This window comes from Nicotiana sylvestris, chromosome 12 (genome assembly GCF_000393655.2).
Source record: "Nicotiana sylvestris chromosome 12, ASM39365v2, whole genome shotgun sequence".
NCBI lineage: Eukaryota > Viridiplantae > Streptophyta > Magnoliopsida > Solanales > Solanaceae > Nicotiana > Nicotiana sylvestris.
The window spans coordinates 46,027,240-46,052,457 of record NC_091068.1 but is presented as its reverse complement, the minus strand read 5'-3'; the positions used below and the strand labels follow the sequence as shown (position 1 = coordinate 46,052,457).

The 25,218-nt window shown below is 39.7% G+C and overlaps 1 protein-coding gene across 1 annotated transcript; it reads left to right on the top strand.

Moving 5' to 3' along the window:
• The first annotated feature begins 18,971 nt into the window (after positions 1 to 18,971).
• Positions 18,972 to 23,511, top strand: LOC104213903 (uncharacterized). Its single transcript, XM_009763458.2, has 5 exons — positions 18,972 to 19,298; positions 20,796 to 20,997; positions 21,900 to 21,968; positions 22,161 to 22,293; positions 22,593 to 23,511. The coding sequence occupies exons 1-5, from the start codon at positions 19,055 to 19,057 to the stop codon at positions 23,361 to 23,363; spliced, it is 1,419 nt and encodes a 472-aa protein (XP_009761760.1). The 5' UTR covers positions 18,972 to 19,054; the 3' UTR covers positions 23,364 to 23,511.
• The last annotated feature ends 1,707 nt before the right edge of the window (positions 23,512 to 25,218 follow it).

The following is a 25,218-nucleotide window of genomic DNA, read 5'->3' as shown; positions in this document are numbered from 1 at the left end:
GTAACAGTGGATGACGTAGCACATTCTCAATGAGTTAAACTAATCTCAGTATTTTCGATACAAATTATAAATATACATGTAAAACATTATTTTTTTTAATAAAAAAATATTTTTGGACTTATAATTTCAAATGCATAATGCTTACAATAGTAAGAACTTAAGGGTTAAACCCGTTAAATTTATATTACTAAATAGTGTACCTACCCTTTTGAAATTTTGAATTCGCCTTTAATATAGCTGACAATGTTATAAAATAAAAGAAATTTAGTAAAATGTAAATAAGAAACAAAGATAGAAGAAAGAGTATTTCACTTCCTTTTGGTGTGTCTTTACAATGCCATTTACATAGCCTTTTATCATACTATATTATAAGTAGGAAGACCAAAAATGAAAGTTAAATTACTATATTACCCAGTTAAAATTAAGTGACAGTTTTACCCTTCTCTTAAACAATATTTTCATAATAATTTTATATCAAAAAGTAAATTTACGTTACTACCCTACTAAAGTACTCATGTAATGTTAATACACGAAAAACAACCAGCAATAAATTAAGAATTTGAAGAGTTACAATTAATCATATAATATGAACCAAATTGTAACGATCCGACCGATTATTTTGAGCTTTTGCACTTTGATCGCTAGTTCTCCGGCATAACTTGCCAGGTGTGATGTATTATGACTTATGTAAATCGTTGGTTTTGGTTTTCAGGGAAATTAGAATGAATTTGGAAGAACAGTTCTCAGTTTGTAGCTTGAAATTGGAAAGGTTTGACCAAGATTTGACTTGCTTGTATATGATCTCGGATCGAAATTTTTATGATTTGTCTAGCTCTGTTGGGTGATTTGGGACTTAGGAGCGTGACCGGTATGCATTTTGGAAGTCCGTGGAAGGTTTAAGCTTGAATTGGCGAAATTGAGATTTCGGCGTTTTCCGGTTGATAGGTGAGATTTTGATATAGAGGTCGGAATGAAATTCCGAGAGTTGCAGTAGCTTTGTGGTGTCATTTGGGATGTGTGTGTAAAATTTCAGGTCATTCGGGCGTGGTTTGATTGGGTTTTTTTATTAAAAATATATTTCGGAAGATTTTGGAAACTTAGTGTTGAATCCGATGTGATTTGGTAGTTTGATGTCATTTGAGGTGTTTTGATGATTGGAACAAGTTTGAATAAGATATTGGGTCATGTTTGTGCTTTTAGTTGAGGTCTCGGGGGCCTCGGGGTGATTTCGGATGCTTAGCGGGAAAATTGGAATTTGTGTTGCAGCTTCACATTTGCTGCTTCTGGTATTTCTGCATCTGTGGTTTGTGGACCGCAGATGCGGTGCCGCAGATGAGGGTGTTTCATCGCAGAAGCGAAAATGGGTCAGCTGAGCTGGACCGCAGAAGCAACTAAAGGGATCGCATTTGCGGAAGCACAGATGCGGAGGAGGTTCGCAGATGCGGCTTAGGCCGGTTTAATGAACTCCGCAGAAGCGGATGTGTTGACCGCATATGTGGTACTGCAAAAGCGAATTTTGGACCACATATGTGGTTATGTCTGGGCAGAATGTATATATGTCTTCCTTCATGATTTTTGAAGGGTTTAACCATTTTTGCACTCAGAATTGGGAGCTTTGGGCGATTTTGAAGAGAGGAATCAAAGAGACTTCGTTGAGGTAAGGATTTTGGACTTAAAACACATTTTTATGGTATAATTTCATGAATTAAGGCTGTAAATAATGGGTTTAAAGGGCTAAAAATGGAGGATTAGGGCTTGAGTTTAAGAGGCTTTTAATGGAAGATTTGAGGGGTCATTTGAACTCCGATTTTGATGTTGTTGATATGTATGAACTCATGGGGAGACGAGGAATCTAATGATGTAAAAATTTCTGAGCTTCGAGAAGTGGGCCCAGGGCTCGGGTTTTGGTAATTTCGGGATTTGTGCCCGTTATTGATTGTTTTTGCGAGCTTTATTCCCTTAGCATATTTTGATGTTCTTGTTCTGATTTTGGATCGATTCGACACGCATGGAGGCCGATTTGAGGGGCAAAGGCGTCGCGAGCTAGAGATTTAGCCGGTTCAAGTTGAGTAATGATTGTAAATGATGCTTTGAGGGTTTGAAACCCCGGATTGTACATCATAGTGCTATATTGAGGTGAGGCACACGCTTGATGACGGGCGTGGGGTCGTGCACTATTGGGGATTGTGACTTGGTCTGTCCCGATTGATGATTTTACCGCGTATTTGACTGAAATCTATTTGGTATCATCATTATTTGGGTTGAATGCCATATTTGGGCTTCCTGCCAACTATTTGACATTTGGGGGATTTTTATTGATGTTTCCTCACTGTTCTGATTTTTATGCTTGAACTCAGTCATGTTATTTTTCGCTGTTTTCAAAACTCAACCATGTTTACTCTGTTTTAACACTTGAAATGATATTTTAAATCATATTTTGGGCTGAGCATCATGTTTTACTGTTGCCCCAGTGGCTTATGTGATTTTTGACTGAGAAAGGCCGAGGGCCTGTGTTGTGAGGATACTTTTGGGTCGGGTTGCACGCCGCAGCGAAAATACACTGATTTGATTACGAGGCCGAGGGCGTGAGATATGTATGCCACGAGGTGGATTGTTGATATTGATATGAGGCCGAGAGCCCGTTTATGATTCCACGAGGTGGCTTGATATTGTGCTTTGGTAGTAAGGGGCTCCTCCCGGAGTCTGCATACCCCCAGTGAGCGCGGTACCCATTGTGATGTGAGATATAGCCCGAGAGGCTGGTATTGTTTTGAGATATTGCCCGAGGGCGAACCTTATGTGTGGTTGTCTTTCTTGTTTGCTTGTCATGTACTTGTTTAATTGTGTATTTGTGCCCGAGGGGAGGATTTTTGTGTTTATCTGCGCTAATTGTTTTGCATTCATTTACGCAACTGTTGAGAAAGTCATTTTCAAAGAAGTTTAAACTGAGCTAAGATGTTTAAAGAGATTTTATAGCTTCAATGCTTTCTTATTGGTTTTGAACTGCTTCTATACAATATCCTGATATGCTTTACGTAATTTCTTACCATTAAGACTTTAGTTATGATTATTACTCACTGAGTTGGAGTACTCACTTTACTCCCAGCACCTTGTGTGCAGATTCAGGTATTTATACACCCGGTAACGATTTTTGGCTGATCGGAGGCAGAGTTATCGGAGTTTAGCAAGGTAGCTGCCAGCGTTCGCAGCACTGCTTTCCTCTCTCTTCATTCATTAGTTTGTATTTAGCCTATTTCTGGACTTTGTTGTATTTTAGACCTTAGTAGATGCTCGTGACTTGTGACATCCCGGTTAGGGTTATGTCGGGTTGGAATTCCGCTTTGTTATCTCTATTTCCGCTAATTATGCTATTAAATCATGTTTGAACTATTTTTATGCTATTTAACTGCTTAGAAGGATGAATTGTGTTAGACTGGCTGGCCTTGTCTTCACGAGAGGCGCCATCACGACCGGGTCCTATTGTCTTCACGAGAGGCGCCATCACGACCGGGTTCCGGGTTAGGATCGTGACACAAATTCTCTTAAATGCAAATTGTATCTCAATGGTCTTTCTTTGTACAAAAACGTATTCTACATATATGCTTTTTCAATTGCTATTTGTAATCTTTTAAGTTTAACTTATATGAATTTCAATATCATCTTGGTTAACTAAATTGGAGAGCAAATAAAAGGACAGTAATCTCATTACTTATGTTTATAGGCAAAATACATAAGTTACCACTTAAAATTATAGATCAAATTCCTGTTACACACTTTCTGACGGCGAAAATTAACTTATACACTCAAACTTTCAAAAGTGTGTTTATAACACACCACTTTGCTTAGCTGGCACTCACGTGTTATACACAGAAAAAGGGCGAGTGAACTCCAAAAATTTTAAAAAAAAAAACTTAAAACTTTAACTCAGTTTTGAAGTCATAAGAACTCAACCATGGAAGTTCAGAATTCCTCGTGAAATCACTCCGTTCAAATAATTTTAAGCTCAAGGATTAGTTCTTAATCAATTCCAAACAGCAAACAATCTACATAATTTTTAGATCTCAAATTAGCATCAACCAAGAACTCAGTAACTATTTTTGCATTCTGCTCGCCCTTGAAGTCTTTTGAAAGCAGCGGTTGCTTTCAAATTTCAACCCACACAATTATTATCCATTGATGCCAACTATAAATTCGAGTTCAAAATTGAATTTTATCTTTGACTCGAACAATGGAACTCACCTCAAGTCTATTACAATAAAATTAATATGTTTTGAATCAACAATTTATTTTTAAAAATAGTGGTGTTGTGAGATCGAAAATTGAATTGTAATCATTGTTTGGGATGAGATTTGGGTGTACTAATATTCAAATCACCATTGCCGGCAAAGCTTCGAAGGTTGAAGTCGGAATAAAATTTGGATATGAAATTTCATGTTCAAATTCAAGTGGGTATTCAAGGTCCTTGATGAAAACACTAGCACAAAGCTAAATCTGATGTTTGGAATGAATTGAAATTGATTAGGGTGGCTTTGAAAGAAAAAAAAAACAAAAAGAGAACTTTAATCCGGAAAAAAAAGTCCAAAAATCTAAGAGGGAAGGAGATAAGGGTATATTTGTAAATCTAAATATTTTTTGTGTTAAGGACACGTATCGAAACCCCATTGGTGCGTGACATAGACATGTTTTGTGAAACTGATCAACTACAAAAGTGGTGTGTCATGGACGCACTTTTGAAAGGTTAAGTGTGTAAGATAATTTTCGCTGTCAGAAAGTATGTAAGAGGGATTTGGTCCATAGTTTAGGTAGCAATCTATGTATTTTGCCATGTTTATATAATAATTAATACATTCGTGAATTAACATCTTTTATATTCCCTATGTTGCATGCTCAATTTATCTCTCTCATTTCACTTATTGTCTTTTTTAATTAGACTATTTATTAAAGATTTCATTAGAAAAGCCACGTTGTAAGATTATGTTTTCAGAATTCGTGGCAATAGCAGAGACGAAAAGATTAATATTCGACCACGTCTGATAGAATTTTAATTCCACTACTTTCAAGAACGAGTAATATCAAGGTTATATGATGCCATGCTTTTGGTGCAAACCTAATCTGATGAGAAAATAAAAGTGAGTTTTCTATTTTCTGACCAAATATTTTATTCACATAATTCAAAATTAGTTGCTTTTATTGATGTAATTAAACTATTCTTGTCCCTTCGGATATATTATTGTTTACCTTTTTGATAGTATAATTTTATTTCTTTTCAACAAATACAGTACAAATATAGGTATTATGTAAGGAGTGGACGATAAATTCACTTAGCTCTTTTCATTTCCGGCGAGAATGAACTTTTTAATATTGGTTGAGTTCCTTAATTCTTTTCTGGACTACTTAATGAGGATATATTGAGTCCAATTGTTGCTTTTGGGTGATTTTTTTTAGATAGCAAAGAATGATTGTTCTTCTCGTGCATGTTCTTAATTTTCAACTTTCTTCATTTTTGTTTCTTGCTACTTACTTATCGTGTAAATCATGTTAGTTTAAGAGTTTTCTCTAGCACATGAATTTAGTTGGTAGAGTTTTGTTTTCATCAAGTTTGTGGTTATGAGATTTTTGTTTCCGGAGAAAAATTGGTCAGTGTGATGCTTTTGTAGACAATTGAACAGACCTCTCGGGGCTAGCTTTACTGCGATGTGCATCGATACAAATGAGGTGTGCGTCTTTCTAACTTGAATTTTTATTCTTTGGCTCGGCTACTGAAATTCTTTTTTCTGGATAATTTCTTATTTGATTGTGTAGTTGGTATTGTAAAAAGATCTTGTCATATATATCTGAGTTCTGACTATCTTATGGTTAATTCGCTATCAACGGTACTTTTTAAATTCAAATCTATTGTCATTATAACCCTCTCATGTATGGTCTTTCTGGTTGAAGTTTGTGGAACATACATGTGGCGAGTTTCAATAGAATGGGCACAAGGCAGAATTTCTTGCAATATTGTACTTTTAGAAGTGTATTTTTGGTTCGTCGATGACTAATTTATATAATTTATATTTTGCTTTAGTTTTCTTGGCTCCTAGATAAAAACATAATCTTATGACCAACTTTTTCCCTCAACTACACATGTAAAAGAAACTAAGACGATCATTAAAAGGGCCGGAGAATAACAAATGAGCAATTTGATATTGTAGCTACGCAATAACGAAAAAATCCAACCAAAATAATATAATTAAATATACACAAAAAATATTATATGTGAGGAAATGTTAGGTAAGTCAAGACCAAGTGAAATATTTTTACCTCATAAACTAAAATAATGTGATTATAAATAATAACTAAGTCAATATAATTGTTCATCTTTTTTCATATAGAGAAGGTTTTCAATTAAAATTTGAATTACTTTGAATTTGAGATATGGTCACTGTAGCATGTATTCTCATTCAAATGAGCTAAAACTATTAATATGTATAATTGTAATAGTATATCAAAAATACTCTTTGAACAATACGTATGTAATTTAAATTTATATATTTTATCTAAGTTTTATAAAAATAATTTGGGATACACGTGCAATGCACGTGTCCAGAAACTAGTAGGCATAAAAAGTAAAGACCACTATAGTAAAATAGTGTAAGGAATGGACATAAAGTGGAAATCCATCCGCAAACTGTTCATACATGGACTTCATCCACATACTATTTACAACAGTCCCCTTGGATGACCATGTAAAAAAATATCATTAAGAGCTTAATAGAAGGAAAAAAAAGTAGGAATTATATAGTTATTTGCAATACGCATTACTTGCTGCCTCATTAAAAGCCTTACCAGGAAACTCCAATGGGACAAAATCTTAATTAAGGAAAAAAGGGTACAACACGTATTTTTACTCCCCATGATTAATATATCACTTAACCTCTCGGAGACGCCGCATTCCAATCTTGTATATTAACTTCTCAAATGTTGAGGTTGGCAATGCCGTAGTAGACAGATCTGCCAAATCATCACTTGAACGAACTTGTTGATCATATATTTCACCATTTTTTTGAAGATCAAGAGTGAAGAAGAATTTTGATGAAATATGTTTTGTTCTGTCTCCTTTAATATACCCGCTTTCAGTTGAGCTATACATGCAACATTGTCTTCATACAATGTTGTTGGAATATTTCCTTTCAAAGAAAGACCACATGTTTCCTGAATATGTTGAGTTACTGATCTCAACCAAATGCATTCTCGGCTTACTTCATGAATGACTATTATGTCTGCATGATTTGAAGAAGTAGCAACAATAGTTTGCTTCGTTGAACGCCAAGATATGGATGTACCTCCACATGTAAATAAGCATCACGTCTGAGATCGAGCTTTATGTGGATCAGATAAAATCCTACATCTACATAACCAACTAATGCTGATTTGGATTTATTTGAATAGAATAAACCCCATATCAATGGTCCATTGCACGTATCTGAATATATGCTTAATACCATTCCAGTGTCTTTGTGTTGGGGAAGAACTAAATCTTGTTAACAAGCTTACTAAGAAAGTAATATCTGGTCGGAAATTATTAGCAAGATACATTAACGCCCCAATTGCACTAAGATATAGTATTTCGGCACCAAGAAGCTTTTCATCATTTTCATGAGGTCGGAATGTATCTTTATTTATATCAAGTGATCTTACAACCATTGGGCTACTCAATGGATGTGCTTTATCCATATAGAATCGCTTTATGATCTTTTCAGTGTATGTTGATTGATGAACAAAAATTCCATCTTTCATATACTCAATTTGTAGACCAAGACAATCTCGTCTTTCCAAGATCTTTCATTTCAAATTCTTTCTTCAAACAGATTACTGCGTTTGGAAGCTCCCGGGGAGTTCCAATGATATTCAAATCATCAATATACACAGCAATTATAACAAATTCAAATCCGCACCTTTATATAAAGACACAAGGACAAATTGGATCATTCTTGTACCCTTCTTTCAACAGGTACTCACTCAGGCGATAATACCACATGCGCCCTGATTGTTTCAATTCGTATAAGGATTTCTGAAGCTTTATTGAACAAGTTTCTTGAAACTTTTATATGCTTCAAGTACTTTAAATCCTTGTTTACCGTGAAACTGGTAACAACAATTAAATGTGTAAATGGGATTCTAAAAATACATGATCTATTCTCGAGCTAGTTGTTAAAGCAGTTGATGCTAAGAATGTGAAGTTTAACGATGAAATGCAAGCTAAAATGAGGTAGTAAACAAACTGAGGGGCCTGTTACCCGGATGCAGGACTGGTCGATGGGGGACCTCGGGGTCGATGTTCGGGTCGAGCTCGAGCTATCGGGGACGATCGAGAATGGGATAACAGTTGAGATATGATTAAATAAAGCTCTTTAAGGCCAATACCGAGCGATAAGATGGAGAACAAGTAAGAGAACGATGAATATTAAAGCAGCCTCGGGCCAGTGAGAACGAGCAAATTAGAAAGAAGAGAGAGAGAGAGAGCGAGAGAGAGAGAGAGAGAGATTATTGATCTTGTGGAGAAATTGAGCAACATCAGCCCTTTACAAAGTGGCATGGATCCCCCTTATACAGGAAAGGGAATACCATATAGTACAAAGCGCATTGACTGTAAAGATACGGGGATGGGATAGATAGGCATGGTACTAGTGTTTACTGATTCTAGCTGCTCTCCTAGGGAATCCCCCATCCTCAGAATTTTTGTTGGGTCACGGACAAATTCCCTATCCTGGGAATCTTTGCGGGGTCACGGGCGAACCCCGAGGGAGGGAGCTTGATCGTAATCCTGCAGCCTCGATATGCCGATATGACTTCCCGAATATACCTTAACGGCGACAAATAGACTCCCCTGATTTCACCGCATAAAGATAGTCTCCGCATTTCCTAGAATGAAGTAATAGTAAACGATATTGAGCCATCATCTCGAGGCCATTATTGCCATGATGTCAACCGTCTAAGAGCACTAAATGTCATGCCCCAGAGAACAGTGCAGGGCTACCGTCAGATGCGGTAATCGAGAAACCCATGAACTATCATCGACTCGTCTCTTCTGCTTCCCCAGTGATTCCTATAAATGCACCGGTTGCTAGATACTTCCCAATTTCACCCTACTTACAAGCCCGTGAGTCAGAATTTTGTATTTGACACTCTTTCCTCTTTTCACAGAAGGGTTTTTACCATTTTACATGGCTAGGACTTCTAGGACGGTTCCCCAACGGAATGATACTATATCGTCTTCCTGATTAACGAGGAAGAAACCAAATCGATTCCCACTTTGGAACAATTTACCCCACCAATATTGACAAGTCGAAGGATTTTGACATCGAGACTTCATTGTCTATGCCAGGCCGGTATGAGCACGTGTCTATCCCTTCCCGGCCCTAACAATAATATTACTGACTTTAAGGCTGCTTCATTTATGTATACACTTACCCATTCACCCTGGGCCCTAATAAATCCGTCAAATCTCCTTCCTTGGAAATCAACACGGTTATTCTTGACTTCTGCGACCAATATCAGGTGACACTTGGTCAGATCTACCCTTCTTTTTGGAGGATAGTGTTGATGCTTAGACATTTCACTGAAGGCGTTGAAGGTGAGGTTTTTTACCCTTAATCATTTGATTAGACTATACCGCCCTCGACTTTATCGAGGCTTAATAAAGCTCCGCCATCAGTCAAAAAAATCTTTTTTCACGAGCATTGATGAGGGGAAGGACCAAGGATGGATGAGTAGGTTTATCCGGGTGAGGACCTCAGACATCATCCCGGCCCGGAGAATGCCCTTTCCGGAGTAGTGGAACGCCCGACGTAAGCGATTTTCCCTTTACCTGCTTTTCGACTACTCTTTCATTTGTCATAATAACCTCTTTGTGCTTTCTGCAGCCACTGCTTGGCATCCGGAGGTGGTCCCAGATTTGTCGGGATAGATCAGGCAGTTGAGCGAGAAATTCTCGTACAACGTTTGGTCTTGGACCGTCCTTGCTAAGAAGTATTGGGTGGCAAAGAATCACGGTGAGGTTCCTTTACTGCCCGTGCTTCGCATTTTGTGTTTCCTTCTGAGCCCTTAGCGAAAACCTATCGCGGTTATTATGCTGGTGCAGGTCTTGGCGAGAATATACAGATGAGGCCACCCCCTAATGGTGAAGCAGAGGCCTTGGAGCCTGGCATGAACAAGAAGAGGAAAAGCAGGGCAAACGTTGCCTGTCCAATGGGACTGCCACTCTACCCTCCGGGTCGAATTCTAATATTGAAGGGGAGTACGATGATGGAAGTCCAATAAGGAGGGGAACAAGGTCCAATGCGAGAGATCTGAAGGTGCCCTGGTCGGAGGCTGCTGAGTCCGGAACTGCTTGCTCTGGCCGAGCTCGTGAGCCAGGGGTTCCTTGAAGAGGACGTTGATGTAGCTTCGAATCGTACAGCTGGATTCGGTGTAGCTTCTGTTAGGAGGATCATTGACGTTGATCCTGAGGAATCAGAGCTCGGGGCCTTCCAGGAATATAGGTTGCCACTTGGAGAAATCGGCGAACCAAATGACTTCATTTCGAACTTTCCGGTTTCATCAGGGGAACTAAGGGATGCGGAAGGGATGATCGGCGCCAGAGCTGGGACTCCTCCCAAAGGGGGAGACTTTATTGCCAACATTTTTGATGGCGTAATCGACAGGGTTGATCGCGATATTTCTAGCACCGTTAAAGCGGCAGAGAAGTCTATGCAGCAGGTGATAGTTTTCCCTCACGTATTTCTTTCGTTCTCAAGAATTATTCGTCGTCTTTCTAACTTTCTCGTTATGCTGCAGTGTAAGGAGATGTATGACCATGCCATTCTTCTACTCCGCGGGGAACTTTCTTGCCACGACAAGGAGCATAAGAAAATTGCTTTGAAGCTACAGGATTTGGAGGCTCGCTCTACTTGGGGAGATAAAGAGCTGGGAGAACTTCGGGTCGCTTTGGAGACGGCGCTCTAGGAGAAGGCTAATCTTGCTGTTCAGGTATTATGCCTTGCTCATACCCAACCTTTTACCCCATATTCACATATATTTTGGATTCATATATTCATCGACTTGCCCTTTTCCCGTAGGTCAAGCAGAGTGACTCGCGGATTAGTCAGTTGAAAGCGGAGATCTCTGGGCTGAAAGAGCGAAACGAGATTGTGGCCAGGGAATTGGTGACATCCCGGGATCTTCACTTGGACACTCACAGGGAGATTGTTGCTTTGGCCGTGGCTAAGTCTGAAGCCGAACGAGATATTGCCACTTATCAGGAGGATATGGCCACAACACATACAATGGTTTGTGACATATCCATGGCAGCTAAACAGAAACTAATCCGAGCTATCGAGCATGCCAAAGCGAAGGTGAAGAGGGAGACCCTGGAAGAACTCGAGGCGAGAGGCTTCGAGCTGTTTGCTGATCTAAAGGAGGCCTGTGCGGCAGAGGGAAGATTGGCGCTCATGATTGCCCCTGAAAAGGGTGAAGACGATAGTGGCGAGGAGTAGTCTCTGAGTCCTTTTTGTATGCCTTCCTTTTTGCTTCAAGTGTCCCCCCCGGGAGACGAATAGTGTAAAGACATTTTTTCTCTTTGTCGATGTATAAAAGGAGCTTTTATTATGTCAGCCCTTCTTCCTGCTTTTTTGCTTTTGCATTACGGCATCGGCCCTTCGAGGACTTTTTGTGGGATAGACTGGGGGCCCCGAGACTGGCCATGTCCCGAGGTTGAATCGATATCTCCTCCCGAACTAATATTTATGACGTCAGGGATTTCCAGAGGTCCCACAGTTTTATGAGTTATGTGGGAACCTGGAGTGATTCTGCCAGTACACTCCCCAAGGAGAGGGCGGCATTAATGCGACCAGAATTAATTGGACCTCTTGGGAAAACGAGCAGTTGTCGCTTAGCCTCTATATATTTGCTCATCCACCTCTTAAGCGGCGATTTTGTAGTTTTTGATAAGCCTATCTCCTCTGCAGAGCCTAGAGCTTTGTGTTAGTCCTTCCGCTTCCCTGTTTCAGAAAGTTTTTGCCTGGATCCTCATCTTCTTCCTCTTATCCTGCAATAATCATGGCCGCCGCTTCGTCGCCTGATCCTCGGGCGAAGGGGAGTCCCTCTGTGCTACGCTTTTGGTCAATACCAGTGGCTCGCCTCTGATGTCGAGAGAGCGAGGCTCGGGGTGCCCTTCCTCAAAGAGGGCTATCACATCGGGGATGCCTCCCAATGTTTCGGGCCATTGAGAGCCTGTGTCGAGGGTTATTTCATCGGTGAAGGAGAAAGACCTCGAGATGATCAAGAAAGAATGCAGATGGGGGGAAGGCGTGATTTTGCAAGCACCTTCCCCCGAGGAGAGTGTCATGACATATGTTGAGGGATTCTTGAGTGTGTATATTCATGTTCTTGTGTCAGGTTCCTCGAACCGGGTCGTGCTTGATTTCTGTATAAGATATCAAGTAATGTTGGCGTAGGTTCATCCCTTTCTTTGGAGAATAGTGTAGTCGATGAAAACTCAAGACAAAGAAAGACATACGCAAGCAAACGGAAATTCATGAAAGGAGAAAACCGAAAGGTTTCTTTATATATGTATCCGTGAAATAATACAAGGCTTCATCTACAAATGTTCTCTAAGAGCATTACACACAGAATCAAAAGCCTAATCTACTTTCCCCTTGGGAACTACGGCTTAGTTGGCCTTTTCCTCATTATCTTCGGAATTAGAAATGAGGAACTCAGCGTCGTGTTCATCCACCTTGGCCTGCTCTATCTCTTCCGAGAGATCGAAGCCCCTAGCGTAGATCTCTCTGAGGGCTTCCCTCCGAGATTTGCACTGGGCATACTCATTGCTTCTGCTCTCCCGATTGGAAGCCCCTCTCAACTTACCTCGAGCATCAGCAACATCTTTCAAATAGACGACCATTTTCTTGTCAGCCTTAGCCCGAATCTCTTCAGCTTCAGCTCGGGCATCCACAACCTCGGCCTTCATCTCCAAAAAGTTGGACTTGAGCCTTGCAATCCTGCTCATCTGGATCGAGCTGTTTTCATGGGCGTTCCGGAGCTGTACCTCGAAGGCAGAAGCCTTGGCCAAAGCATTCTTCTTGGCGGCAATGTGGGCATCTATCTGAGCCCTTAGATCGTTACACTTATACTTGGCCTGGCCAACCTTGCCCCAAAGGCATTCCAGATCCTCTGTCTTGCTCTGCAACTGAAGCATCAAAATATTAACCTCTGGGGATAGAAGAAGAAACATGCACCCACTCGGAGCAAAGGTTACCTATTTCTCAAGGTGGCTTTCGTAGTTCAGGCTTCGAATCGCCTCATATCGAAGGTGCCTCAGTTACTTTCCCCTTTTATTACAAAGAATCATGAGGGATTTCTCCTCGTCCATGGCCTTCCGCATCCTGGATTCACGACGGAGCAACTCGGATTTGAGCTTCTCAAAGGCCTATGAAAAAGAAGCTCGATAAGAAAATGAAAATGTAAAATAAAAAAACCAACAAAGTCAACCAAAAGCTCACCGCAATACAAAGCCGCTGAGCCTCCTCAAAAGTTGAACGTGCATCTACTCGCTTTGTCTCACTGGACCTAGTTGAACCGATCTCAGTAGGGACATGGTCGCTCAAGACCTCGCTTGTTTTAGGCGACCCCTGGCCTCGAACATCCCTCAAAGTACCTTCGACAGGAGATGAAGACGACGGCAAAACACCTGTATCCCTCGAAGTACCTTCGACGGGAAAAGAAGACGACGGCAATGCACCTGTCTCCCTCAAAGTACCTTTGACGGGAAAAGAAGACGAGGGCAATGCACCAGTATCCCTCGAAGTACTTTCGACGGGAAAAGAAGACGACGTCAAAGGAGGAGCCACTCTTCTGAGGCTAGAAGTCTCGGTAGCTGCAAGCTCAGCCGATACATCCCTTTTGAGCCTCCGAGCAGGGCTTGCCTTACTATGAGCTCTTCGTCATTCGAAGATTCCTTCCATTTGTTATCATTCCTCAGCCCTGAAACTGACGATCCTTCCTCCTCTCCAAAGGGGCACAGTCTCATCTCAGAAAATTCTTCAATACCTACGATGACGGAGTTAATACACATAAAAGAAAGTACCTTTCAAAGAAAATAGGCCGCACAACATGTATCATGGTGTTTGGCCTCCCATCTACCTTTGGACAGATCTCGCCACTTGCGCTCATCGTAAGTTGAGCAAGCTGCTAGTTTCCGAGTCCAATCCGCCAGGTCGGGGACCTCGTATGGCATCCAGGCGATTATTGTACAAAGGAAAAGGAAAACATCTTTACGGAGTCCGCCTCCACCATGAACAAAATGACAAAAATGCAAGTGTACCACTTACGTCTGAAATTCCATTTCTCAGGAAATGGCAGGAACTCCACAGGGATGATATCGACAATCTGCACTCAGACAAATCGATTCATCTACCCTCGGTTCCCATTTTCTTCATCGTCGGCAGCAAAGGTCCTGGTGGATCAGCATCGTAAAGATATCAGGCCTCGGAAATGAAAGGGCCGATATAATCTGATGAGATGGCTAAGGGTGAACTCAAGCCCGGCTTCCTCCGCAAAGAACCTCATCATCAATACTATCCTCTAGAACGACGGGTGAACCTATGCCAGGGTAGCCCAATATCTTCGACAGAAGTCAAGCATGACTCTATCGAGAAGGCCCAATGTGAAGGAGTACATGTATACGTTCAAAAACCCCTCTACGTGAGCCGTAATGTTCTCTTCTAGGGAAGGTACCTGTAGTACCACCTTTTCTCCCCATCCGCAGTCTCTCCTCACTACCTCGAGGTGTCCCTCTCCTATTGATGAAGTGAACCTCGATGCATGATCCCAATGTCCCTCAACATTGGGAGGTGTCTCTAACGAAAGGTCCCTCTCAAGACAAAGCATATCGAGGTTAGCTCGCCAGACGCCGACGGTGTACCACCAACTGAGCGGGAAGCAGAGGTGGAACCCTCCTCTTCTTGGTAAACGAATTTGGGCGTAGCAGACATAGCTATGGAAAAACAAGAGAAGGGAAATGAAAACATAGGTGAAAACTCTGAGTTAAAATGATGAAAGAGCTGGCGTGAGGAAGGAGAACACTGTAAAAAGGATAGCTACTCAAAGTAGCGGAACCCCCAAATAAAGGGAGAGCAAACTCATATATAGATCAAGATAGGCAACTGTCCGCCTACTTTAAAGGCCAATTAATTCTAACTAGCCATTATCACTTTCGAGGAAGTATACCGGTAGGACCATCCCAGTCATCTCGTGACCATGTCATATGAATGACGATGTCGTACAACATTCGAGGGGTCAGAGATTCCTAAGTTAACCTAGCCTTGAGATGGTGCCTGATCTTGAGAATCTCTGCTATCGCTAAGATAAGCTCTAAGGATCCATCAATACTTATATCGCCTCGAGATAGTGCCCGATCTCGAGGATCTATATCGATATAAAATGGGGCTCTAAGGAGCCATCAAAGACAGTCTAGCCTCGAGATGGTGCCTGATCTCGAGAATCTCTAGTATTATAACTATGAGCTCTATAGAGTTGTCAATATAAACCTAGCCTCGAGGTAGTACCCTATCTCGAGGATCTCAACTATTGCAAGTGCGGGTCTTTCACCCGATCCTTCGGCCCCCGGGTCACCTAAGTCCAAGTCAGTTCTCACTAGAGAATTATTCATAAAGCCTCAGGGCTATCTCTACTTAGAGCTCGAACCGACGCCTTCTCGACTACTAATCCCAAGGGCTACCCAAGTTTGAGCCAATTCCCACTCGAGGGCCACCTGAGTTCGAATGCATCCGCGTTCAGGAACTATCTATAACGCCTTAAGGCTATTTTCATTTTAAACTCAAGGCCAATTTTTGCTTAGCTGGAAGATACCCGAGTGCAATCAAACTCTCACTCGGGGACTATTGGCCTAAGGGTTATCTTTATTTTCAGATGATCGAGCAAGCTCTTGCTCGAGGACTAGCAACGAGGCCCAATGAGGCTAAGCCTCACTCCAAAGAGAATCGAGACCCTGCTCTCACTCAACTCGAACTCAGAGGTTCCGGCAACCTAGGTTCATATCGGATCAATCCAGGCTTGGTCCAAAGGTTGACAGGGAATTTTAAAGAACATCGTATTAACCACTCGAGCACCAAAGAAATTCCTATGTCCAGGTCCAGTATTCGGATCGACTGATAAAGTCACATACTTGGCTCTTTTCACAAACACAGGCGAAAGGGAATCCAACACAAGTCAAAAGCAAATTGAAGAAATTTTTGAATTAATTAAACGACGATTACAAAAGCCCACGAGGGGTCCTTACATGGAAATAAAGCAGTAGAAAACAACAGTCTAAAAGCCTAGTCTACTTTCGGAGGTACAACCTCGGGAGAGACATCTGCGAGAACCATTTCCTCGGGAACCCCATTTCGATCTTCCAAACGACGTCTTCGAGAATCTCCTCCGAAGCAGAAAAAGATAAGGAAGATGTTGTAGCCTATCAAAGAGCAAAAACTTTCAACAAGCGGGGAAAATTGTGCCTTGGTGGAAACTTTGGCGAGTATGGGTCTCGCCAACACTACTATTGGGAAGCCACTTCTTGAGACATTGCACCGGTGTAGGATGCAAAGGTTAGTAGATGACACCACCTCACTCCATGGAAAGCAAAAGGAGCGAAGCACGACACCAGGTTGAAATTAAGGGAGATGAGTGGTAGTTCATGGTCCATATATCCTCTAATACGGGGATAATTCGTAGCCCCCCTCTCATTATTTCAGGCCAACAACAACAAACCAGTACGATCCCACTCAGTGAGGAAAAGCTCTAAAAAGGAGCCATGGCATAACTGGCAAAACCGTTGCCGTGTGACCTTACGGTCATGGGCTTGAACCATGAAAGTTAGAGTTTAGATGAGTATGAAGAGAAGAAAAGGGTTAAAGGTTGTTAAAGGATGGCTGAGTGGAATTTTGGGTCAAGAAACCTTCCATTTATAGAAAGGCAGTACCGTAACTGACGGCGCAATCAGCGCCTTTGGGAAACGTATCGACAGGCGCAATCAATGTTTTTTGGGAAACAGATCGGCGGCGATATTATCACTTTTGGGAAAATAAACTAGCGATACATTGAATGCTTCTGGAAAGATGAACCGATGGGACGTTTCAGTTATCACAAAAGCTTACGTCATAAGCATGATGTCATCATGAGAGGCTCGAGGAGATCGATGTCAAACTCGTTTCTTATCATTTTACTCTAAGAAACGCGGGGACTATCTGTATATGGCTAAAATTGGAGAGTCCGATTTGGGGTCATCAAGGCATTCCGTAGCTCATCACCAGAAGGCTCGAGGCACAGTTCGAGGTTTTATGAACTAGAAGGCTCGAGGCATAGCTTGACCTCGGGGCAGTACAAATCGGTGGCTATGATGAATGAGTGGGAGATTCCCAGGGCGAGTGATTAGAGCTGACCAAGTCCATAAGAATAGTACAAGCACGTACCGTGGTATTAAATGGTTGTACCAGCCGCATATCTTTGTAATAAATACATTTGTACTATGTTGGGATTCCCCCTCCAATATAAAGGGGACCCTTGTTATTTTTTGCACACATAATATTCAATACAACCACAAGAACATTCTCTGCTCTCTAACCTTAGCATTCTCTATTGTCTCTACTTTAATTCATTACTTAAATTTATTACGTTTCATTGATTGTCCTTCATTTATTACTCATCGTTGATCATAAAGAGCCCTCGCTAAATCTCTTAGGACTGTTAGTCCCCCATCTATCGGCCCCAGCCTAGCGCCCAGCTCGATCCCGAGGCCCCGTATAGCCAGGCTCGAGGCCCCGATCCTCAGCCTCTCGATTCGCACAACATACTACCTTCAGGCTCTTTCTATTTTCTAGTCTTTCACTTAGCACCTATTGCCTAACAACTAGCATAAAAATAAATCACATATTTTTAGAACCACATAATCAAATTTAATTGTTATTACCATTTTCACGGTAAACAATTCTATTTTCATAATGTAGAAAAATATTTTCCCATTTCAACAAATTGAATTTTTTTTCATGATGTAGAAAAAGTATTTTCTTTTATTCAACAAAATGAGTAATTTTTTTTTATGTTGCAGTAAAGATACTTTCTTTTTCAACAAAATAAAGTAGTTTCTTTTTAGTTATCAAGCTCAAATTTTAACGTTGTTCTTGTGTGAAAAAGTAAAGTAGCACATTAGTTCCTTTGGGTTTGTGTGAACTTTAAGAAAAAATAATTAAATTTTTGAAGAAAATAGAGTGGAGGGGTGGGGGGAGGGGGGAGTACAGAAAACATGAGGATTTTGGGGAAGGTGAGTTGAGGAGAGTAGCATAAAAAATTATTTTCTTAAAAATATTTTATACTCTCTAACCAATAACTAGAAAATATTTTTCGCAAAATTTTTTTCACTCACCAACCAAATGAGAGAAAATAAATTATAAAAGCATCATTTTCCAGGAAAACATTTTCCTTCCTGCCAAACACACCCCAAAAGTAATCAAATTTTGTAAGTTTACGCAAGTATATATTTAGTGGGCATTTGGACATAAGAATAGTAAAATTCCAAAATACGGTGAAATATTTTTTCAAGTGAAAAGAGTTGTGTTTGGACAAGAATATAATTTTGGATTGTTTTTTAAGTTTTGAGTGAAAATTTTGAAAAATAACTTTTTTGAGTTTTTTAAATTTTCAAAATGCATCTTCAAATGAAAATTATAAATTTTATAAACAAACGCTGATTTTAGAAAAATAAATAAAAAATTATTAGAAAAAGAAAAAAATTTCTTATGTCCAAACTATGGCTTTAAAGTACTTGTATTTCATTATTTCATATCAACTCGGAGTATGACCGAGAGCGACAAAAAAGGAAAAAGCCATTTTTCGCTCCTAAACGACGGTGTTTTAGTGAAGGCCTAAAAATCTAAAAGACGCTGTTGCTTGAGCCAGAACTTCTTCTTTCCTTTGCTGCATTACCAAAACCCTGATAAACCCTAAACCCAACAACCCTCAGAGGCTAATCTGCGCAATGGATGAGAAAGAAGCATCGGCATCAGCTTCAGCTTCAGCGCCATACCCTAACCCCGTACAATCAAGTGAATGCGAAGAGTGCAAGTCAAATTCATGGAAATACAAATGCCCTGCTTGCTCTATACGCACGTGTAGCCTTCCTTGTGTCAAATCCCACAAGGAAAGAACTGGCTGTACTGGAAAAAGATCGCTCACTGATGTCGTCCCTTTATCCCAATTCAACGATAACATTCTTTTATCAGGTTTATATCTTACTCTTAATAATGAATTTTCATCCTCTATAGTTGAAGTTTCTTCCCTCCCCCCCCCCCCCATTTTGGTACTTGTTATGATTGCTTAGGATTTTCAATGGAACTCGTTGCATTTATGAATGTTTGCTTTTTGCATGAAAGTCTATACAATATAATTTCTTAATTCAGTCTCACTTTGAATCCCCCCGGCATGACAAAAAGTTCAAAATGTAGTGTTAAATGGGGTTCAAAAGTTGCTTTAGGTCATATATTCAAATCCCAATTGTGATTTTCTAGATTCTTTTTGGATCCCCATGTATAAATTTTTTGCTCTGCCACTGCTTTGGTAGGATGTATTTGCTTCATCAAGGTTGAAGATATCCTTGCAGTAGGAACATGAGTGCAAAAAAAGTTACTGAAATTGTTGAAATAGGCGGAGAATGTGTAAAAAGGAAGTTATTACTGAAAATATTGGAAGCTTTGCGATAGGAGCCTGATAGTTTGGTTTCACATACCCTTTCTTCTTTCTTTTTAATTTTTCTTTTTTCTGCCAAAGTGGAACCCTTGGCATGCTGCTAACTTTTGCTTCCAAAGTAATAAAAATTCCCTCCAAAAGTTGCGCAAGGTCAAGTTTATAAGAAGTTTCTGTAATAAACTAGTTTCCCTTTGACAATGATAGGTTTGCGTATTCCAGTTTTATTAATCTTTCTATATGCCTTGTTTTTTCCAATTTGGAGGTTTTGCTAAGAGTTTTATGTTAAACGTCCCCTTCAGTCTTGTAAATATGCTTCATTCAGTGGGATCTATCTACTTCACCTATGAGCAGGGGTGGAGCTAGCATAAGAGTTACGGATTCGGCCGCACCCAATAACTTTGGTCCAAATCGTGTATTTTTCTTAAGAAATCCATTGAATATGTATGTTAATTTAGACGTAACCTAAACGGACTAGAATTCCTAACCCAAAGCTTCAGATCCTAGCTCCGTCTCTGCCTGAGGAGGCATTAATTCATTGTCTATGTTGGCGAAAAGCTCTAAAAAGCTCTCTAGGTTTATTGGCGCGTTAAGCGCAAAACACAATTCAAGTGTGGGCTTCAGTAAAGAAAAAGCGTGATGGGAAATAAAAATAAAAATAGATATGTAATTTAAGTCTTAAGAAAAAGTAACAAATTCATTCATAATGTTTTTCTTAACAACTAATGAACTAATTTGCCGGTTATATTTGTTGTTTAGCACCACTTGATTCAAGATAGAACTCATGCGCAATGAATACACACGCCTTAGTGCTTTGCCTACACTGAAGTGCAACTTAGCAAGGCAAAGCGAAAGCGTCCTTCCCGAGCTTTTCCGAGCTTCAGGGCTTAAGCGCGCCTTAAATGAGCCTTTGACAATTCCATTAGTTGGGAAGAAGTCTCTCAACGATGGTGAAAATCTTCTGTTATGATATGCTTTTGGAAACTGTTTTTTTTTCCCAATTGATGAATGCTTTTTGAAACTTTTACTTTTGGCAGATTATAACATGCTTGAGGATGTTAAGAGAGTTGCTGAATCAGCTAAAAGAATGAGACAGAAGCTATGTGGCTACTCTCATTTTAGGCTTCCTTTACATCTGAAGAATCTTCTGCGAGCTGCTTCTGATCGTAGGACCAAAATACTCTTCCTATCAAGCGGAATGTCGAGAAGATTGAAAAATCAAACTTATTACAATGAAAGGTTTGGTCTCGTGGAGTTGGCTTGTGCTTTGAGTTAATGATGCATAGATTTCATTTGTATAATGGCGGAATGCTTGGCATATGGATATCCTTTATTGTTTTGAAATTAGGAGGCCTATATTTGTTTCAGTCTTGTTTTAGTCTGAAGTCCATAAAGTTGCAGTAATAATGCATGCTTTGGATAATCTCATTGTGCACATAATATATATTTTTTGTGCTATGATTATACGGCTTTCTAGGAGTGTTCTAGGCCTGTGTAGTTTTTTTTTTTGCCAGTTAAATATAGAGAACCTCTAATACATTTTATTTCTATTTTTATGTTGCATGATGTTGACCTGGGATGAATTTAATTGGATAAACAGGGTCAGTGAGGATTCATACAATTGACCCCAGCTGGTTTGGGATTGAGGCCTAGTAATAGTAGTTGTTGTCATTATACGGCTTGCTAGATTACAGAAGCAAGCGCCCTTCACATTACTTGGTTTGGCATTCCCTAAGCCAACAACTTGGTGAATTGGTTCCTGCTTCAACATTTTTTTTATCCATAAAATTATTCCATATGGCATATGCCTTTGGAAAATATCTCCTTTTCTCCTGTGGATTTCTCATTGTTCTCATCTTGGACTTCATGAGAAATACAAGGCTTCTGTTTATAGCCAGTTGGTTTAAATGTGAGCCTCCGTTAATCATTTTTCCTTACTTCTAGATTCATTGTTAGCCACGTCAGTTTGCGTTGTTTGTTATTATTGTTACTACTCTATCATCAAACTTATCTTCAGCTTTATCTTTATAACGTGCTTCCCCCTTTTTGCTCTTAAAAATACCATCTGGGCTTTTGTTATCTTATGCATCAGAAATTTTGAGATGTTTTTTATGATTAACAAATTCTTATTTATTCCGCAGGAAAAAGTTCATATCTTGGACAATTGAATGGCGTTTTCACTCGACAGATATTGTGTTGATTGATCATGGGTAAACATCCTTCTTGACTATGCTTACCCTTTCTCAAAAAAAAAAAGAAAAAAGAAAAAGACACCCTTCATGACTAATTATATTTTCCCTTTTGGTTCCTGAAGTTTTCATCTTTTGTTTTGACCTACATAATATTGATCTACACACTGTCTTGGTGAACTTTCCCGTACTTACTAATTGCTTTTGTTGCAGAGTACATGAAGACACAAGCCTCTGCTCTGTGATTGAGAATCATTTGAAACCAGGCCCTTGGAATCATCCATTGAGGCAATTCTTTGAAGAGCCACTGGATTCTCTTAAACTTTTCATCCGCAAAAATCCAAAGGTCTCTTCTGATTTCTTGGATCTTGTTTCATATAATTATGTTCGTGGCTGTTTTCAGCTCTTTTGGATAGGCCGATTCCATCTTATCCTTGGGGGTAAATTTTGTTTACAATGCCAAACAACAATTAGTGTGCTTTATGTAATTTCTTTTTCGTTGTTTCTTTCTTCTTCTTTTTGAGACATGCTTTTCTTATTATTTTTTAATAACTATTTATATATGGGTATATCTTCAAATGGGTTATTTTTAGTTAATGCTGCCAAAGGGAGTGTATGGAGTCTGATTACTTTGTTTGGTGGCAGGGCACACAATCACCTTTTTATCAGTTGGATATAAAGGCTTCGCTGCGTGAACAACTAGCCACTAAGGTTGTCCTAGAGTACCCTGTCATTTATGTTTTCCTGCCATCGCACAGCTGTGATTTTGAAGTAATCAAATATTCTGTCCCTCTAAGAGTGGAGCAAAATGAGCTCGATTGTGATAGCCGAAGTCCCAAGGGAGTAATGTTCAGGGAGGAGGATATAGAAGATGGTGGATCTTTAAACCCACACGTTTCAGATCTCTTGACTTATACCAACTTAAATGTTGCATCCAAGTCATCTGCCAATAAAAAGGAGACCAACAAATTGGAAGCGAGCAGAGGTGCCAGATCATTTGTAAATGAACATTTTAATGAAGATGACCAACATATATGTGATGACACATACTCAGATCTTGATCTGGTTCATTCATTTATGAAAGAAAAGGATCTGGGGGTAAAAGAGGACTGTTCATACTTGTGTGATGTTTTACCTGTGGAAGGAGAATTTGAGGAAGGAGAGATAGCATTCAAGTCATCTACGGAAAAAAGGGAGACTAACAAATCTGTATTATCAGAAGGCCAAAGTTCCAAATCATTTGTAAGTGGACTTCTTAATGAAAATGACAAAGATATATGTGATGATACATACTCAGATCTTGATTTGTTTCTTTCATCTATGAACGAGAAGGATCTGGGGGAAAAACAGGACTATACATATTTGAGTAATGTTCTACTCGTGGATGAAGAATTGGAGGAAGGAGAGATAGCTTGACTTCTTCTTTTCCAATTCCTTGTTGCTAATGGTAGTTAAATGCACCAAAAGTCGAGTCATTGTTATGGTGGACTGGTGCTAGTGGTACAAACCAGGCTTGGCGTGTCAAGTAAATACTTGCTTTTTGTGCCACTGACTTGCATAATATAGTCAGAAAGATAATTGATAGCAGAATTTCTGAATATGGCTTCCTGAAGAAATTTTCACTTCTGAATTGTTGGAGGAGCATTATAACCATATTCTGCGGGTTTCTGGTCCGGATTCTCTTACAGCCCTTTTTTGTGGGATGTGAAAGATCCAGACATGGTTGTCGTTGACAAAATTTTAATTATAACTGAGAGCTGTCTCTACAATGAGAAGGTCCTAAATGAGATCAGTCGGATTGCAGAATCTGCTAGCTGTTCACTTTCCAGTTCTAGCTGATATCTGGAGTAATATGCACATTTAAGCAATGGTTTCTTATGCTACCCTTTCTTATTCGGTTATCAACAGCATATCATTTTTCTGGTGCCAAAGGAGACGCAAACCTCTGCAGTTCTTGATCCATTGCTTAGTATAACCCTATAAATAGTTCTCAGGAATGATGTTCATCTGGGGTGATCAGGCGCACCCATTTTGTTGTCTACATTCCTCCCTTTTGTTTTCTTAAAGAACTTGGTTCATTCGACAATTGGCAATTGGATGTGTTTTTTCATATGTAATTTATGAGTTTTAGCCCTGCAGAAATGGGGTACTTGAAATGTAATGTCGTTTCCACCAGAACGATAAATGTTCCAAGAAGTGTTTGATATCTGTTTAATATATCATGTAAAATTTGATGGAAAAGCCCAAGGTTGACGAATGATAATTATGTGAAAAATTTGAGGCAATCGAGTGGAAAAGCCCAAAGTTTGACGAATGATAATTATGTGGATGAAATGGAGAAATTTTACTATTAGATTGCTGAACAATTATGCGGTCTGCGAGATGTTTGTTTAATGCTTTTTGAACATACTAGGTTAAACGTACAAATAATATTGTTCTTAATAGTCCATGTGATAATGAGAGACCTCGTTTCATGTAATATAAATTTTTATATAAGGGTCCTTCGTATGTGGTTAATCACTAATTCCGTTAGTGTAGTTTTTCTTCTTCTGGGAATTCTATTAGAATTCTTTTTTCTCCTTTTATCGTGTTTCATATGGTATGATAGCTTTTAAACTTTTAGAAGCTATCCTAGGCTTCTTTGCTTTGTAGCGGCTAAATCCGTGCGCGTGGCAATATGAAAAGTATCATGTCGTTAAGAGATGCAAATATTGTACTCAAACTTATGCTTCCTCAAGTGCTCATGTCACACACAAAACTCAAGTCCAAATAATGCAATGCATCTCACGTCTTAAAAGTTTCGTGGGACGCCCCATTTAACAAATAGGCAAGAAATAATGAGAATATTGTGAGCGTTACTGTGTAAAACAAAAAATCAGAAAAACTGTTAGAAGAATAAAGAAATGTATAAAATAGTAAAAAATCAGAAATATTCCGAGTCCACAATTTTCTTGTGCACCCTTAAGGAATTTTAACCCCCTCACACGTTGCCAAGGTAATGGATTAAATCCTCCCAGGATAAAACGGAATAAACCTTCCTGCAACAGTGGCAATACAAACAGCAGGATACCAACGAACTCAAAGAACGGAGCAAAATCACACTTACGAATTTGAGAGAGAGAGACTGCGAATTAGGATGCAGTATATTCAGAAAGAAAGAAGTTCTAGAGTGTTTTTTTCGTATCTAGAAGATGCAGCCTTGCCTCAGAATTTATAGGCAAATATCAGAAGAGGCGTCTGGAAAGGTGCCTTTTCAGAAAATACGTGGCCA